This window comes from Cricetulus griseus, chromosome 4 (assembly GCF_003668045.3).
Source record: "Cricetulus griseus strain 17A/GY chromosome 4, alternate assembly CriGri-PICRH-1.0, whole genome shotgun sequence".
Lineage (NCBI taxonomy): Eukaryota > Metazoa > Chordata > Mammalia > Rodentia > Cricetidae > Cricetulus > Cricetulus griseus.
This window is the reverse complement of record NC_048597.1, coordinates 55,567,454-55,584,053: the sequence shown is the minus strand read 5'-3', so window position 1 is coordinate 55,584,053 and position 16,600 is coordinate 55,567,454. Positions and strand designations below refer to the sequence as shown.

Below are 16,600 nucleotides of genomic sequence, written 5' to 3'. Positions count from 1 at the left end.
CCCCAAATCCATGTCCCTGACTCCCCTGGGACTATCAGGGGGTCAGGGAGGTCTCTGCTAAAAAGAATTCCAGGGCAGAAGGTAGAGTGTGTTTGCACGCATGTGGGATTCACGCCTGTTTATTGCCACCCTCTGGGCTCCTCAGTGTGCTTGGTGAGAAATGAGAAATGTTAAAAATAGTGTACAGAGGGGCACCAGTGGCAGGGAGGTTCAATTTCAAATTCTCCTTCCCAGAAGAACACGTCACCATGGTTTGGGGAGCTTCCATCTCTTGGCCACCAGCCCAGTGACTGATGTGGACATAGTTTCTGTGACATTTGTCCTGTAGGCATCGCCGCCACTCCTGATCCCTGGGGTCATGCAGGCCCAGGGAAGGAGGAGTGAGGGTGTTTGCTGATAAACGTGAATACCCCATTCAGTCAGCTGCTCACTTCCAGTGCCACCAATCCCTGTGAAACTCTGACTGACAAGGAACCCAAGAGGCTAGTGGGTGCATCTATCTGTTCTCTTTGCCCCTTTACCCTGTGGTCAAGACATCCAAAGGTGAGGAGGAAGGTGGTGTCAGTGCCTGGGTAACAAGAACACTGCCCATTAAAGAGCTACCTCTGTGAGATTCTGCTACATCAGGGCTCTGTGGCCTTTCCCTCCAAGGTTTCTGAAATCTGCATCTTTAGACTAAAACACACAGGGCCGATTTCACCCTGGGGCCACTTCTGATTTCTGTGGTCACCTGGAGAAGCCAGGTGACATCAGGAGCTTCTATTGCCTGACAGAGAAGGGCTAAAGCAGAGCAGCTGGTGTCACCGCTCTGTCATCTCATGTTGGTTCCTTGGACCCTCCCATGGGTGAGCATGAAGCATGGAGATCTGTGAGAAAAGCAGGCTGACACCATCCCGTGCTAGTCACCCAAAGACATCAGTTCCTCAAGGTCACCCTGCTGCTGGGAGCCCTCCAGATTGCATCGACTTTGTATCATTCCCCTTCTCTGAAGTCAGAGAAAATCCTGAGGGGGGTGTTTAGAGGAAAGGCCAGGGTCCAAGAGTTAGCAACAAAGGCACTTTTCATACAGGAAAAACATGCCAATGCAGTCAACCAACCCATAAAATATAGAAAAGAAAGGAAAAAAATCATTTTCACACTCAAAAGTCTGAGAATAATGAGATGGGGAAAAAGGGTCAACTAGTCTTTAACCTCATTAAAACATGCTCATGGTGAAAATTTATTTTACATATTTAAAATAGTACATTTAAAATTATTAGTTACATTACAGGTACAATGATGAACATTGTGGCTCCTCATTTTATATTGCACAACCTGACTTCATCCATATGGGTTTCTTTAAATAGTGCAAAATGCTTTATACAGGAATGTGTTCAGAAGGGTTTTTGCAATCAAAATAAGGAAAAGAAATATCTTACAGATTACCATGAACATATATTAAAGTGACAGGGGAGTAGAGAAATAAAAATAAAAAGTTACAACCTGTACAGAGGAATTGCCATGGACAACCAAAAAAATAAAAATAAAAAAAAAAATCCCCTCTCTTTTGGGAGAAGCAGCAGGCTCTGGCCTGTCCAGGCCTGGCATTTGTGCTAAGGTCGTTTTTGGGTGTCAATCAAAAAAAATATATATATATATATCAGTAACTTCATACAATATAAATAGAAGTCCAGTCCAGTGAGTCCCGTGGTGGGTCAAATGTAGCAACGGAAGGCATGCCTTTTGTCACCTAGGGTTTCAGTAGGGTTCTTTTCTTAACGAGTTGGGGGGAAGAAGAAGGGGAAAAATGAACAGAAAATTATAAACGAAAGAGAAAGAAAATTCACCATCACCACCATCACCACCACCACCACCGTGACCCCAGAGCAATCTAGCCTAGACACCCCAGCTACAAGCAGTTCCATCCATTACTTGCACCCTGATCCCACAGCGATTCCCTACTGGCTTTGCATTTTGTGTTCTTTTGGTTTTGCTTTTTTATTTTTAAATCCACATACTTCTCTCCTGGGAAGCCATGGATGCACTTACTTGATACTCCCGTCACTACTTTCTGCCGCTGCTGTGGCTTTGGTGAGGGGTGCCAGGATGCTGCCTGGGACCCAGCCTTCTGCTGCTGGGGAATGATCGCTGGCAGGCTGGTACACCAGGCACATGTTCTGCTGGTTGACGGCGAGGACCTGGACCACCTCACCTTGGCTCACACAAATTTCGTTTTCTTTCAGTGCATAGTAATCTTTGATTACAGCCATGGATGAGGTCCCATTGCAGCCGCTCAGGTCATTCTGCTAGGAGACAGGGGCAGAAGCATACAAACACAAGGAGGATGGTTCACTCGGGCTTGCTCTGCACCCTATGGCATGGCTACAGGCCAGATGGCCCACTGGCAGGATTAAGGGCAAGCAGAATAGTCCTGGGTGAGGACGTTTTCATAAACATGCTCTGAAAGCATGTTTTGTAGCAATACAGTATTATAACCAAAGTGAACGGCTTCGAATGATGCCCGGAGAAAGCTACGGACACACATGCAACCTGGAAGCTCCTGCCTAGCATGCAGCCTTCCTGATGGCATCCTCTTGCTGATGGCAGGAAGAACCTATTATCAGCACAGGGACATGTAAGCACTTGGGCAGAGTGAGGTCAGGGCAAAGGTCAGGTCAGGGGTCACAACCTCTATGGAAAGAACACAGACCTTGTGATGCTACATTTCTCCCCTCCTTTTGAGACCTCACTTGACAGGTAATCCAGGACCTTCAAGTCATGATCCTTTAAGTCAGCCTCTCCAAGTGCTGGAATCATAGGCATGCACTACCATGCCCAGCTCACTTTTTTATCCTTTCAGGAAGCACTTGCCTGTGCTCCTTCCTCATCCTGACCCTCTCTGACAGGGAAGTAAGAATGGTACTATGTCCAATGCAAAGGTAAGGCCGTGGGCTACCCTGCGAAACAGAAACCTGACATCTAAGGCCCTGGGCTACCCTGTGAAACAGAAACCTGACATCTCCCCACCACTGTACTTATTAATACAGGAGGTGCTGCCCATGTGACCTCTTCATGCCAGTCTATACCAGGGCAGCTGTGTCTAGACAGACCTGTAGCTCCCCAGGAGGCCAGGCTACCTCCTACAGCATGATGCGAGCCAGAAAATCTTCCATATGGCTGACAAAATGCCAAAGTGACTTCAACTGATTCACACGGGCAGGGTTTTTCTAGGGCAGAAAATTATTTCGGTGATGAAATAGGTGGGGACTGAACTTACTGAACAGGGCTGAACTTACACATCAACCATTCATTTGAACAAAATCGGCATCAACTAAGGATTTGGGAAAAGAACTACACCTATAAAATCGGGCCACGGAAGTAAGGAATGCAGGTGTGTTCTGATCCGTGGACCTAAGGAGTTCTGAAGAATACACAACTCTGATGGGCTAATTCTCTCAGGTTTAAGAGGAAGTGAGGTTCAGAGCTTGGAGTAGAGAGCAAGGCACCTGACTTCTAACCCAGCATTTCCTCATTTCTGTCCTGTTCCCACTGTGGTTCAGGATGAAGCCCAGCTGTGCGGACCAGGCCTGTGGTACAATGCCCCTCGGTGCTGTCTGAAGTATGGGTAGAGCCTAGTTTCTGTGGTGCGCAGGAGTGACCAGCTTCCTCTCACCACACCAGCGAGCGGAGGCTGAGCTTCTTCCCTCTGTAGATGCTGGTGCACACCATTGTTGGATGAGGCTGTCTCTTTCTAATATGGAAATAGGAGCTGTGGTCCCTGTTGCCACAGAACCCTCCACATTCAGATGTCAATAGTCCTTTAATTAATACACAGTGCCCCAGACAGAGGGCACTGGTTTCAGTTAATTACAAGGGAAGAAAGAAAATAAGCGAGGTTCGATTATACTTAATGAATTGCTTCTGCTCAAATAATCGACGGGAAAACATACTGTTTCTTAAAGTGACCTCTGAGGTCTGCGCAGTGGTGGAGGGTATGAGTAACAGGCTGTCGCTTACCTTGCTAGCTTCAAACTTGTCCCCAGGTTGGTGGTAGTCGAACCCTGGACTGCCATTGGAGGTAGATATCTTCAGGGGTGGCAGAGGTGGGTTGTAGCTGGAGCCCTTGGGGGGCTTCTCTGAGCCCACAGGGACAGAAGAGTAGGGTCTGGGGCTGGCTTGTGGAACCCTAGGGGGCTGGGAGCGGACCACAGCTGTGTTCCTTTCCTTCCGCTGATACTCAATGGGTGACTGTAGTGCTGCAGGGTAAGAAGAATGAGTTACTCTACCTTCAGGGATCCCACAGGGATGCAGAGGCCTGCTAGGTATAGCATTTATGTAAACTCTCTCTCTCTCTCTCTCTCTCTCTCTCTCTCTCTCTGTGTGTGTGTGTGTGTGTGTGTGTGTGTGTGTTTACAGAGCTTCCGAAGGGGACTGGCAGCCACTCTGACATTTAAATCTGCCAGAAGGAAGCCCGCATGAAGCATTGGGAATAGACGGCACACAGAATATCTGAGTGTAAGGTCACAGATCTCTGTGAAAGAGGAGGAGACAAGACAGGTGAGGGAGGTGGGGTGCATGGTATCTAGAAGGTTCAGGGAAGTTACACTGTTACTCTGAAGAAGATGGAAAGTGGCTGCATTAAATAAACTTAGAAGTTTTAAAATCAGATCCCATCACTGAGGGGCACTGAGGAACATGAACCTCGCAGCAGTTAGCAAAAATATTGAAAGAGCAGGCCAGAGGCTTCCCATCTCATTCCAAAGCCATTTTAAGGTCAATGTCAAACAAGAGCTAAGCGGCCGGGCGTTGGTGGCGCACACCTTTAATCCCCGCACTCAGGAGGCAGAGGCAGGAGGATCTCTGTGAGTTCGAGGCCAGCCTGGTCTCCAGAGCGACTGCCAGGATAGGCTCCAAAGCTACACAGAGAAACCTTGTCTCGAAAAAAAAAAAAAAAATCCCCCCAAAAGAGCTAAGTGAATGTGGAGGGAGGAGAGAGCCTGGCTGGGAAATGCACTAGAGAATGAAAATAGCAGGTGAGAGACAAGCGAAAAGGACTGGCTTGCAGGGAAAACTATGAGTTCTGCTTTGCTTTACTGAGTTTAAGAGTCAAAGTTCCAGGTCTGCATTAAAGAGGTACAGCCAAGAAAAGGCCCTGTGGGAGACCGCTGTATGAAGAAATTCCAGGGCAGGCACAATAAGGGCATTTTTATCAGTATTTACTGCAACAACTATGTAAGTGGATTACCAGCTGTGGCCCAGTACACAGAGATGGGTGCAGCATGCATTTCAGTGGACTGGGTTTCTAATCATGTCTCAGGAGGGAAGATTGGCTGAGATGCCTGCTCACATGTCTGTTAGCAGAAGCCTGGTCCTGGAGTGTATCAAAACGTATAGCAGACTTGCCAGAGCACGGCCCCCGAGGCTCCTGGGGAGAACTATGTGGGCATTAACTATTTAGGTAACAATTCCCTTGTTCAGTGATATCACCATCATTCACTGTAATTAGGAGAAAGGTCTATTGGGACCATGTGAAATATGAATCATTGGGCTGAAAGTGATGTGATTCCAAATTTAAGCACATCACAGAACACTTAAATTCTTTCTTTTATTAAGCAGGCTACACGGAGTTGAGAACTCTACCCATGACACGGAATTGGGGTGCTAACTGGTCATGAGCAGTAATTGCTCCCAAGCACTTGAAAATACTGTCTCACTTAATAAACTATGAAGACTAGGCCTGTATTCTTTCACTAGCCTTAATCGGAATAACTAGGTCTTGGTATCAGAAAGAGTCTCACTCAGTCCTGTCTCAGCCTCCTGATTGTTGCAATTACAGACATGTTTCACCATGCTAACCTCAGAACATGGACATTAACAGTGAGTTTTTGTCTTTTGGATTCAGGTTCTAAGTTCTGGTCACCTGCCTGGATGCTGCTCTCCCATGACCTCTCCCCTCCCCGCTCTATCCCTCTCTCCCTTCTTTGCCAGGGAGCATAGGGTGAATGTCTGCTCTGCTGCTGACAACTGTATGGAAGAGCCAGCTCGGAAGTCACTACTAACACCTACTGCTTCTGCTTAGACAAGTTTCTTAACATCTCCAAGCCTGTCTTTCCTCATCAAAACAGGGTGATAATTCAGCTAAGTCATGTTGGTGTGGGGATTAAGGGCAAAGAAACAGACAGAATGCTTTGTTTAACTTCCAATGCAGAGAGTGAGTGAACACATGGGAGACACTATTGTTAATTTATTTATGGTTTCAGCTTTTTTTTTTTTTTTATTTTACTTTAGTTCTGAACTGATGAGCTTAAAGCCCTCCTTCCCACTCCCATACCAGAAATCCTTCACAGAATCCAATTTCAATGAATCTGTTTTACATATGCACATATTTTGCATTTAATCACACTAGCAACAAGCTGTGTTCATTCAAAGTTGCATATTTAGAAATTGTAAACTATATATAATTCAATTAAATCCATGTTGTTTAATTGTCAATGTTTTAGAATAAAAAAGGAGCCTGGGAGCTCTAAGTGTTTCACACCTTTTCCAGTTGGGAATATGGCCCCTAAACACTCTCTGTAAGCTTGAAACAGCATTGAACTTCCATGTCTGTGGTTAAAAGTCATGGGATCTTGAGTCGGGCAGTGATGGTGCACACCTTTAATCCCATCACTGGGGAACAGGGGCAGGCGGATCTTTGAGGCCAGCCTGGTCTACAGAGCAAGTTCCAGGACAGCCAGAACTACACAGAGAAACCATGTCTTGAAAATTAAAAGTTACAGAATCCTATTCATAGCCTTCTCTTGTTTAATATCAGGGAAACTTTTGTTTTTAAGGTAGTGGGGCTTGAACTCAAGATCCCACAAGTACATGCTACGCAAGTACTCAACAACTGAGCTATGTTGCAGCCATAGCCTTTTGTTTTAAGAGGAAAACATTATATTACATACCTTACCATGGAGAAAAGTGACAGACTAGGACTGTAGGCCTGTCCTGCAGTAGTTGTAGTGTAAGTAGCCTGTCCTGTGGCAGGTGTAGTGTAGGCAGGCCATGCTGTCCTGAGGCAGGTGTCGTGTAGGCAGGGCATGTTTCCTGTGCAGTACTGCTTGCCCACCAATACACTCCAGCATGGGTAGAACAGATCTAACTCCAAAGTCTCCTTTTCATAAAGGAGCTGAGTGAGACACAGAGAAGCATCTCACCTGGCCCAAGATCCTCAGCTAGGTTGGCACCTCTTTCCTGTCCCCATAGCATTCAGTTCCATGCTAGACACCCAGCAAATGCTGTGTTCTCATTACCCGAAAGAGCCTAGCAATTGCAGGAGCAAGGAGACAGACCAAGGGTGGGCCCACGAGGGTAAGTGTATACATGCAAGTACACACGGTCACGTGTACATCTCAATAGAGGTAAGAAGTGCACCCCAAGGTGGTCCAGTGTTATGTGCACACACGTTTGAGTGTATACAGGAACAAAAAGGGCATATACCAAAATCCTTGGCACTGCACTAGTAAGAAATGATAGGGCACCTGGAGTAGTCTTGTGGGCGTGCACAGACATGTATGTATGGGGACATGTGGCTGGCTGTGTGTACAAAGCTCAGTTCAGGCAAGAAGAGGTGATACACATCAAAGTGATGTTCCATGTGTCTAAGTATGTATGCTTGCATGCTTGCATCTATACAGATATGTGCTCATGAGACTATTCATTCACTGTGTCATTGGTTCCTTTTCGCCTTCAACTTCAGGCTCCAGCTCAGCAGCACTACCTTCCAGCTGTCCATTTCGGCTCACACTCCAAGCTGAAGGTGAACAGCTACCAGCAGGGACAAAATGAAACACAAACAAGATAGGAATTCTACTCATCTTTGTGTGTGTGTGTGTGTGTGTGTGTGTGTGTGTGTGTGTGTGTGTGTGTGTGTGTGTGTGTTGGTGTGCATGCGTGTGTTTCAAGACAAGGTTTCTCTGTCTTGAAACTTGTCTTGGCTGTTCTGAAACTCTCTCTATAGACCAGACTGGCCTCAAACTCATAGATATCCACCTGCTTCTGTTTTCCGAGTCCTAGGATTACAGGTGTGAGCCATCTCCTCTTGTAGATGCCTGTAGGTATCTGAGTAACCACCAGTTTGTTACTGGTGGGAAGTTTGGGTACTACCGAGTTAGGCTTAGCAATTTTCATATCTGAAAGGGGCAAGGTAACTAAATGGGTAGATGAGCTAGGCTCTCACCTGTTGGGAAAAGAGGAAGGATTGAACTGTGTTTGTTACCAGACTCCTAGTTATCTCTAGCTAATCCTAGAGAGCCTGAGAGAGTACCAGCCACCAGCTACAAGGTGAGAGAACAAGAATCACAGAACTCAGGCCTCTACAAAATAAGATGTGCCTGCCTGCCTTATCCAAATTATTACCAGTTGACCATGGGGACCACAAAGACATACACAATATCCTATGGACAAATACCCCCTTGATTAAGATCATGGGGCTTCTTTCTCAAACCTGTGAGTTCACTTTATTCCTTCAAGCTAAGAGGCTCCTGAAATTGTCTCTAAAACTCTATGAGGTTGCAGACCAGATAGAATGTTATCTGGCCTCCCAAGTCTCCATGAACTTAGACCCAAAGATGCTCAGGGGTCGGGTCCCCTGAAATGGACTTGCTAGAAGCAAGTCCATCACATACCATTTAAGAAGTCCCTCTGTGTTTCTAGGACTTGATTGATGTCCTGCACCCAGGCCTGCTGGATGTCTGAGTTGGCAGCCTGCAGAATGACCCTCTCTGAAGTCTCCCTGTTCATGAGTGCAAACTTGCAGGGGTCACTGTCAACATTCTCCTCCAGGACCAAGTAATTCATCTGAAACAAAACCAGTGTAACCTTTTCATACTTAAGGAGTTAAAATAAATCGGCAACCCACTACTGTCCTTCACCTTCAAAGTTGTTCCTTTTTAACTCACACTTTTTTTCTGTATTTTTATGTATATGGGTGTTTTGCCTGCATGTATATCTGTGCATTCATTGTGTTTGTGCTTGGTGACTATGGAGTTCAGAAAAGGGCATCAGAACCCCTGGATCTGGAGTTGCAGATGGTTGTGAGCCACCATGTGGGTGCTGGGAACTGGAAGAGCAGCCAGTGCTCTTAAGTGCTAAGACATTTCTCCAGCTTTCCTTAAAGTTTTTAATATCAGGAAAGGTTTCCAAATTTTACTCTGGATCTAAGAGTAAAGTCTCTAGCTTCTGGCTTTGGGTGAATGACATGACCAAGTATACTTCAAGACCATGCTGGAGACTGGCCCTGGGCCTGCTATTACTTCTCATGGTGATCACCAGGTAGCTTAAGCCCCCAAGATGTTTTTTGCCCCATATACCCCGCAGTCCCTCTTTACCTTGATGCTCCTTTTGAACATGTAGCCTGGGGTGAGGGACCCCTTTCGGAGCAGTTCACTGAAGATGACGATCTGCTCAAAGAGAAACACACGCCTCTCCTTGGTCCGGGACTGCATGCCAGCATCCAGCTCAATCACATAGAACGTGTCTTGCTGCAGAAGCTTGCCTTGGGCAGTCAGGGTGCCCTGATGGAGACAGGGGTCCAGGGGAGGCCATGAAAATCAGGGCAATGGATTTAGCTCTCTTGGGCTACAAGTTTCCTACCTCTGGGGGATGTGGACAATAGACCTGACACTCAAAGCCTTGGAATTCTAGCAAGACACTGAATTTGGATCCAATTACTCATCTGGGGATAGACTATGAATATTTCCCTGTTCATATATAAGGTTCAGTAAGAAACAATACCCCAAAAATGTCAGAGGAAAACAGCTAAGAAGGAACGAATGATCTTGGTCTTATCTTTTCTCCTTTTCTGAGACAGGATCTCATTGTGTAGCTTTGGCTGGCCTGAAACTTTCTAGGTAGACTAGGCTAGCCTTGAACTCTCAGAGACCCACCTACCTGCCTCCTGAGTGACAGAATTAAAGGTAGGTACCACCTTGCCTGTTGCTTTTCTGGTTTTGTTTGTTTGTTTGTTTTTAAATGGAAGAAGATTGGTGATGCTTGCAGATGGCAATATATCCTCTTCCCTTACAGCTTTGAGACTCTTTCTGCCTGGCTTTTTTGTGGCATGGGCCAAGGGCCTGGGGGCACTCTCATTGTTACGAACCTAGAACCAATTTGTGGCCAAGGAGAGTGATATAAACACGATCTTAACCTGATGACTCGGTCCCTCTCATCTCCTTCTATCACTTAAGCTATGGGTATTCTGAAGTTTTTGTTTCTTGCTAAGATTGACGGGTGAAGTTGGGGTATATAGATCAGGTCCAATTTTTATAAGGCCAGAGCGATGTCTCTGGATCCTGTGATCCTTCTTAAAATGACCCCGGTGGCTATCAAGCTACTTACTACCCAGCTCAGGTAGGGGCACACACCTGGCTTGCCAGCCTGTAAATCAGTGTCCCGGAGACATTTTTAAAGGGAATGTGTCCATCCAGCAGGCCTTCCCAGAATCTATCAGGAAAGCCTCACTATTTATCATTTATTTATTTAATTTCTCTTCAGTAAGAAGGCTCTGACATCGGGGGTAGAGATCAGAGGGCCTATGACATGTACTCTTTCTTAGGGACAACTTTTACTCTTTAGTGCAAAGGTCAGTCATGCCCTGTACATGATGCCCTATTGCAAGCATTCCCTGGGTCATTTTTCCTTTGTATTGCTGAGAAACACTTGCCCTTTGCTTGGACTGTGGCTCCTGACTGCCAAGGTCAGCAGGAGAACAGGCTTATCTCTACCCTGGTCCAAAGTTAATATTAAGCCAGTGACCAGCTAGGCAGGAAAGCTCTGCACACTCTACTAACATTACACAAGAACTCAATCAAGGGCACAGGCAGCCAGCCCTACAAGGAAGGTAGGCTGACCACAAGGTCTGAGAGGGAGACAATGAGAATGAGGGGGCCCAACAGGGAGGAGGCATATGCTCTCGGTCCTTCCCAGTCAGCTGTGGGGATGCAGAGCAGATTCTCTTTAGCTTAATGATGGAAATACGGGACAATGGTGCTTGCTTTACAAGAGAAAACTTTACATTCCCATGTGTGGCTTTACTGTACACACACACACATACACACACAGAGTCTCAGGTGTGACAGCACAAATGTATGCCCTCCTTCCACTCAGTGGTCACTTCCTGAAGGGACTCAGAGAAAGCTACCCAGACTGCTATTTAGAAAACACCAGGACGTCTACGTTGATGAGTAAGAGAGGTAGGTAGCAGAGAACTTGGTTTGATTACAATAGCCTCAGACTTGGTATAACGCCAGGAGAAAAAAGGAGAAACTCTCTCCCGGCTGGCTGACAAGAAAGCACCCGTGAACTCAAGAGCACATGTGAGCCAAGTAGCTCGACTTATGCTAACATCTAACTGAGGCCTACCCTAGAGAGCTGGGAATTCATGAAAACCTGCCACCTGGTTCCTATCACAACAAAGCATGGGGCCCAGGCAGGGTCAGGAAGGATGGACTAGAAGGGCGGCAGTCCAAAGAGAGGCTAGAGGACAACCCAAACTGGGCGGTAGCTTCTCCCACTTTCAGTGACATCGAATCTGGCCTTCCTTCTGCACTTTATCTGGGCTAACCTGTGCTAACATAGCAGGGCTGGGCTAGGTAGAACCTCTTTCCTGATTATCTCAACTTCCAGGAATCCCTCTGATCTAAAAAATAATAATGAACTCTTAGATTTGGGGTTGTTGGGAAATAGGACTTTGAAAGGGGAGATTTGGACACAGACATAATATCACATCCATAGGGAAGTTGATGAGATTCATAAAAATGCCATGAGAACCAGAAGATGCCACCAACAAACTAAGAAGTGAGACTGGGGACAGATTCTTCCTCACAGTGCTCAGGCCTCAGGCCAGTGAGGCGGGGTCTCTGTAGTTTAAGCCAACCCATATATAGTGCTCTGCTATGGCAGCTCTTCCAGACCAGTGTGTCCTCTGGACATCGACTTCCCTTAAGGCTTGTCCCCTTGTCAAGCAACAGAAACATGTGTGATATTTTAGGGCTTTAAAACTACTATACAGACTTCTATAGAAGACCCACCCCCCTGAAGAAGAGTTCATTTCCCTACTGGGTTCCTGGCTCAGTGCCTCAGATCCTCACATTTCTTAATCAAGAGGAAGGAGGGATGCGACTATGGCTCAAACAGTCACAAGGAACTCTGTCCCTTTCCAATCCCCTTGGAATTCTGACCCCAGTTTGGCCAAAAGCTTTATTTCTGCCTTATCACTGCACTTCTGCAATAGTTCCATCCCCCAGATCTGTGAACCAGAGAGGCAGCGGCGGGGTGCAGGGCTTCAAAGAGAAGAACCTCTGTGGCCTGGTTCCTGCCTGGCTCCTGTCTACAGAGGGCTTAGTGGCACTCTTAAGGGCTCACCTCAAAGCCCTGCAGGCGTCCCAGATTCATCATGTCATTGCAGCGCTTGGGAACAAGGCACATTAACTCCACTGCTTTCTGTGGGAAAGAACACATCACTTAGGATGGGGGAAGAGCATTCAGTAGGGAGCTCATGAAATTCAGGGCTGGGAAGAGGAACTTATCTCCCCTAGTCCCTTTGTTTTCAGAGAGGGTGCGGCTCCTGCTGCTCACTGGCAGAGGACCATGTGGAGTTTTTAGATAGGAGAGGCTGGTATTAGCACAAGGGCCCCATGTCAATAGCGACAACACATGGGGAAATGTTACCAGCCCATTCTTCTCTACCTCCCGCTCTTATCACCCTCTCCCTCTCCCTATTTTTATTTTTTATTTATTTATTTTTTTAATTCTTCTATGCTGCGTTCAGAATGCCAAACAACAGCTTATCCTGGTTGTTGAAACACAGGAGGTTCTGACCTAAAATAACCTGCCAGAAATGACTGCAACCTCTTTGGTTTAAAATAATCCCTATTGCTGCACAAAGGAAACACTCAGGGGGTAATCCTCAGGGGGTATTGGGGAATGGAAATGGAATAATCTATGTGTTAGGGTCAAAAGGCATTTGGAGCCAGAGACAAAGTTGCATATTGAATCTCTGCAATTTTACCCAGTGTCAACTATCACTCTTCCCCACTTTATCCAGCAAGAGCCCCAAACATCAGTAGGTGATGCTCTGGGCTGGTCCAGGGCAGGGGTCTTGAATTCTTGGAAACACTCCGTGGTCAGTAGCACTTGCCGTTCCTCATATTGCTGAGTAAGAGGGGAGTGGCTTGGACCCTGGACTTTCTTGCTTTTTTTAAAAAATACTTTATTTAACTTTATTTTATGTGCATTGGTGTAAGGATACGGGGTCCCCTGGAACTGGAGTTACAGACGGTCATGAGCTGCCATGTGGGTGCTGGGAATAGAACCCAGGTCCTCTGGAAGAGCAGCCATTGGTCTTAACCACTGAGCCATCTCTCCAGCCCAACCCTGGACTTTCTGATCATCTTTTCCCTTTGGGGGCAAGACACTAGACATGGTCCCTAAGAACAGCAAGCATTACAAGCAGAAACCTACCTCGATATCTGAACACTCCAAACCAGCTTTCTCACTGTATCGCAGGAAGTCCTAGCAAGGAAGGGCGTGGGAGGGGTGAATCAGATAGTAAAATAGCCAGAGAGCCATTAAAAAAAAACTTATTATAAAAATGCAACAACACCCAAAGATTTTCCTCCCCAGTGGAGGTGGCAATGGTTTGTAGTAACTGAGAAATGAAATGACATGAGTCATGTTAGACATAAAGACACCAAGAAAGGCTCCAGAATATGACAAATAAGCCTGGGAGAGAGGACAGGAGGGGAAGGAAAGTGGGACCTCAACAAGATAGACGGGAGAAAGGAAAGTGGAGTTTTTCTTTTCCACTTGACCTCTTGTTTCCAGAAGGAAAAAAAATCAAATCAAGTTGTTTAGTATATGATCAGATCTTAGGGACTGTGGAAGGTCTCCAGGGCCACCCCTTCCCTTCTATTCCACTCTTATACTCCTGTTACTTTCCAGGTCTCTGCTGCTGTCTGTCTGAGATAGGGTCTCACTCCACAGTCCAAGCCACATACTCATCACCTTCTTGCCTTCATGTCCCAAATGCTAGGAGTACAGATGAGTGGCACTGTGCCTGGCTTATGTTTTAGTTTTCAAAGGCAAGCGAGAGAGGGGCTCAGGGTGGAGATACAGTATAGATAGGGCCCTTGGCTCAGTTCCCCAAGTGAAAGACAAAAAAGAGAATGAGAGAGATGGGGGAAGAAAATAAATTAGAGAAAGAAAAACAAGTAGCAAGCAACCTTAAGGGCAGAAACAAGGGCCATGCAAGCTATTCAGGCACAAGGCTGACAGAGCAACCAGCAACTTTCCAGCCTGAAGGGCAGCCATACTCCCAAGTGCTATGCCCACTGCTCCAGCCTGAGTACACTGCTCCATCCTGGACCAGGCTCCCTGCTTCTTACCTTGAGTAGCAACTGGTACTTTGTTATTCTCTGAATGGGCTTGATAAGGAAGTCACTAAGGGTCAGCCTTTGGTTGATCTCTTGTTTAACCTCCTGAAACACAAAGGTTCAAAGGGGTGAGTGACAAGTCTTCAAGCTCTCCAGAAAAATTTCAGATTCTTCACGCTACAACTGCCTACCCCACCATTCACGTTATGAGCTAGGCATCACACAGCCCCAAGACCTTGCTTGGCTCCTGAGCTCTCACAATGAGCACTGTCACACCACGGTCCTCACTTTGGTCTTGGGAGAAAACCCGAAACAGGTACTGTGTTCTCTCTACCACTTTAGGGTAGAATCAGGTGAGGGCTTCCCCTCAGACACAGGGTGGGTCCTAAGCTCTGCTCTCCACTCAGGGTCCTTTCTAAGGGATGATGTTGCCTCTTCACCAACAGAAGTATCCTGCCAGGCTGGGGCAGCCACACACTCGGAGGTGCTGGACATAGGGATGATACTGGAAACTAAGGATCTCAAGGCTTAGGATGCTGTGGATGGATCAAGTTCAATGGTGCAAGGGACCAGTTTTGATGCTAGCTAAGGCAAAGAACAAAAGCTGACTATGAAGTGACTGCAAGTCCTTTCACCGGGGAGAAGGCACTTAGCAACAGTCCCAAGGGCAGATGGGGAAGACCCTGGACACAATCTACTCAGTGGTTCCATGAGAAGGACAAGAGCTTCCATAGTCTGTGACAGAACCTTTCCATAAATGAAGGCTTCTCAACAGTGTGTAGACAGAGCAAGGATGCATGTGGGGATGGAGCTAAGACGCTAACAGCTCTGTGGAGTCAGGTTTCTTGTCATGAAGGCCAGTGGCGGGGGCACCTGTGGATGGAGGATCTGGGGTATGTCTCAATGTGGCTGTCTTGGACTGAGCGCCTCACACATGAGGACTAGCTCACCTCAAAGTAGGCATCGTATTCAGCCACAATGTACTCGGAACGCGGCTTGTTCTGGCAGTACCACACATAGATGTGTAGCTTCCGCTCCTGTACAGAAGAAGAAAATGTGACAGTCAGGCACCCTGGCTTTGGGCTCACCATCACCCCACCCCCCAGAGTCAAGGGCAGTTAAGGACAAGGAATGGGCCACATGAAAGAAGGAACAAGGCAGAGAAATGGCCAAATGTGTTAAATAACAAAACCAGAGTACTGAGGGAGAGCAAACAGAGCCAAGAAGAGCTGAAGCGAGCAGGAATTTTAAAAATGAGTGTGTTGGCACCTGGGGAGATGGGAGACAGCCAGGGCAACACTCACATGTTTAATGAAGAGCTGAGCCAGTCTGTCTTGCTCTTGGATACATTTTTCCAGTTCAGCCAGGAAAAAACTAAAGGAGAGAAGAGAAGGAAGTCACACTTCTTGGGGAGACATCTCCTTTCAATGATGAAATAAATGACAGGAGGCTCCTGTCAAATATGCTGCGCAGGGCAGATGCAGGGGGCAGATGCCATACTCTCAGGGCAGATGCCCTACTGCCAAGGTGACACGGAACTTACTCTTTATGCCAGTCATAAATCTGGTGGATGTTTCCAAACACGATCTTGTCCTTTCCTCGCATATCCTCAGGGACCCCCTTCTCTTCTATTCTCTTCATGAAGCCCTGCGCAACAGAGGTGACGTCAGCAGAAGACTTTATAGATAGCATTCTGGGCCCAAACCCTATTCCTTAGCATCCATGTCAGCCTACACTTCATGTGTGCATTTAAGACAGCACTGTGGTCACTTCTGTTGCTCAACCAGGCCACCTCCCTCTAAACACATTAAAATCTTCCTTCCTTCCTTCCTTCCTTCCTTCCTTCCTTCCTTCCTTCCTTCCTTCCTTCCTCCTTCCCCCTCCTCCTCCTCCTCTTTCTTCTTCTCCTTCTCCTCCTCCTCCTCCTCCTCTTCCTCCTCCTCCTTCTCCTCCTCCTCCTTCTTTTTTTGATACAGGGTTTCCCTGTGTAGCTCTGGCTGTCCTGAAACTCACTCTGTAGACCAGGCTGACCTTGAACTCAGAGACCCACCTGCCTCTGCCTCCCCAGTGCTGGAATTAAAGGCATACGCCCCCCCAACATGAAAATATTTCAAGAAGAAAATGAAAATCTGCCTCCACATTCTGTTTGAATTGTACCATTTTTGCCAAGTCCTAGAAAGTCAAATAAGTACAGTCAAAAGTTTAAA

The 16,600-nt window shown here is 46.8% G+C and overlaps 1 protein-coding gene across 9 annotated transcripts in view; it reads right to left on the bottom strand.

Annotated features, from left to right (window-relative positions):
• The window catches only part of LOC100757073 (kalirin), a 528,077-nt gene that overhangs the window by 30,906 nt on the left and 480,571 nt on the right, over nt 1-16,600 (bottom strand). For 3 of the 9 annotated variants that reach the window (XM_035444595.1, XM_035444596.1, XM_035444598.1), the window contains 10 exons: nt 15,937-16,040; nt 15,698-15,767; nt 15,344-15,430; nt 14,406-14,498; nt 13,483-13,533; nt 12,385-12,462; nt 9,351-9,536; nt 8,649-8,820; nt 3,997-4,235; nt 2,029-2,285 (listed from right to left, as the gene is read on the bottom strand). In XM_035444595.1, the coding sequence (XP_035300486.1) occupies nt 2,029-2,285; nt 3,997-4,235; nt 8,649-8,820; nt 9,351-9,536; nt 12,385-12,462; nt 13,483-13,533; nt 14,406-14,498; nt 15,344-15,430; nt 15,698-15,767; nt 15,937-16,040 (1,337 nt within the window). Of the gene's footprint in view, nt 1-2,024; nt 2,286-3,996; nt 4,236-8,648; nt 8,821-9,350; nt 9,537-12,384; nt 12,463-13,482; nt 13,534-14,405; nt 14,499-15,343; nt 15,431-15,697; nt 15,768-15,936; nt 16,041-16,600 lie in introns of those variants that run through there. The other 6 variants (XM_035444602.1, XM_035444600.1, XM_035444604.1 and 3 more) reach the window with 3 other exon arrangements.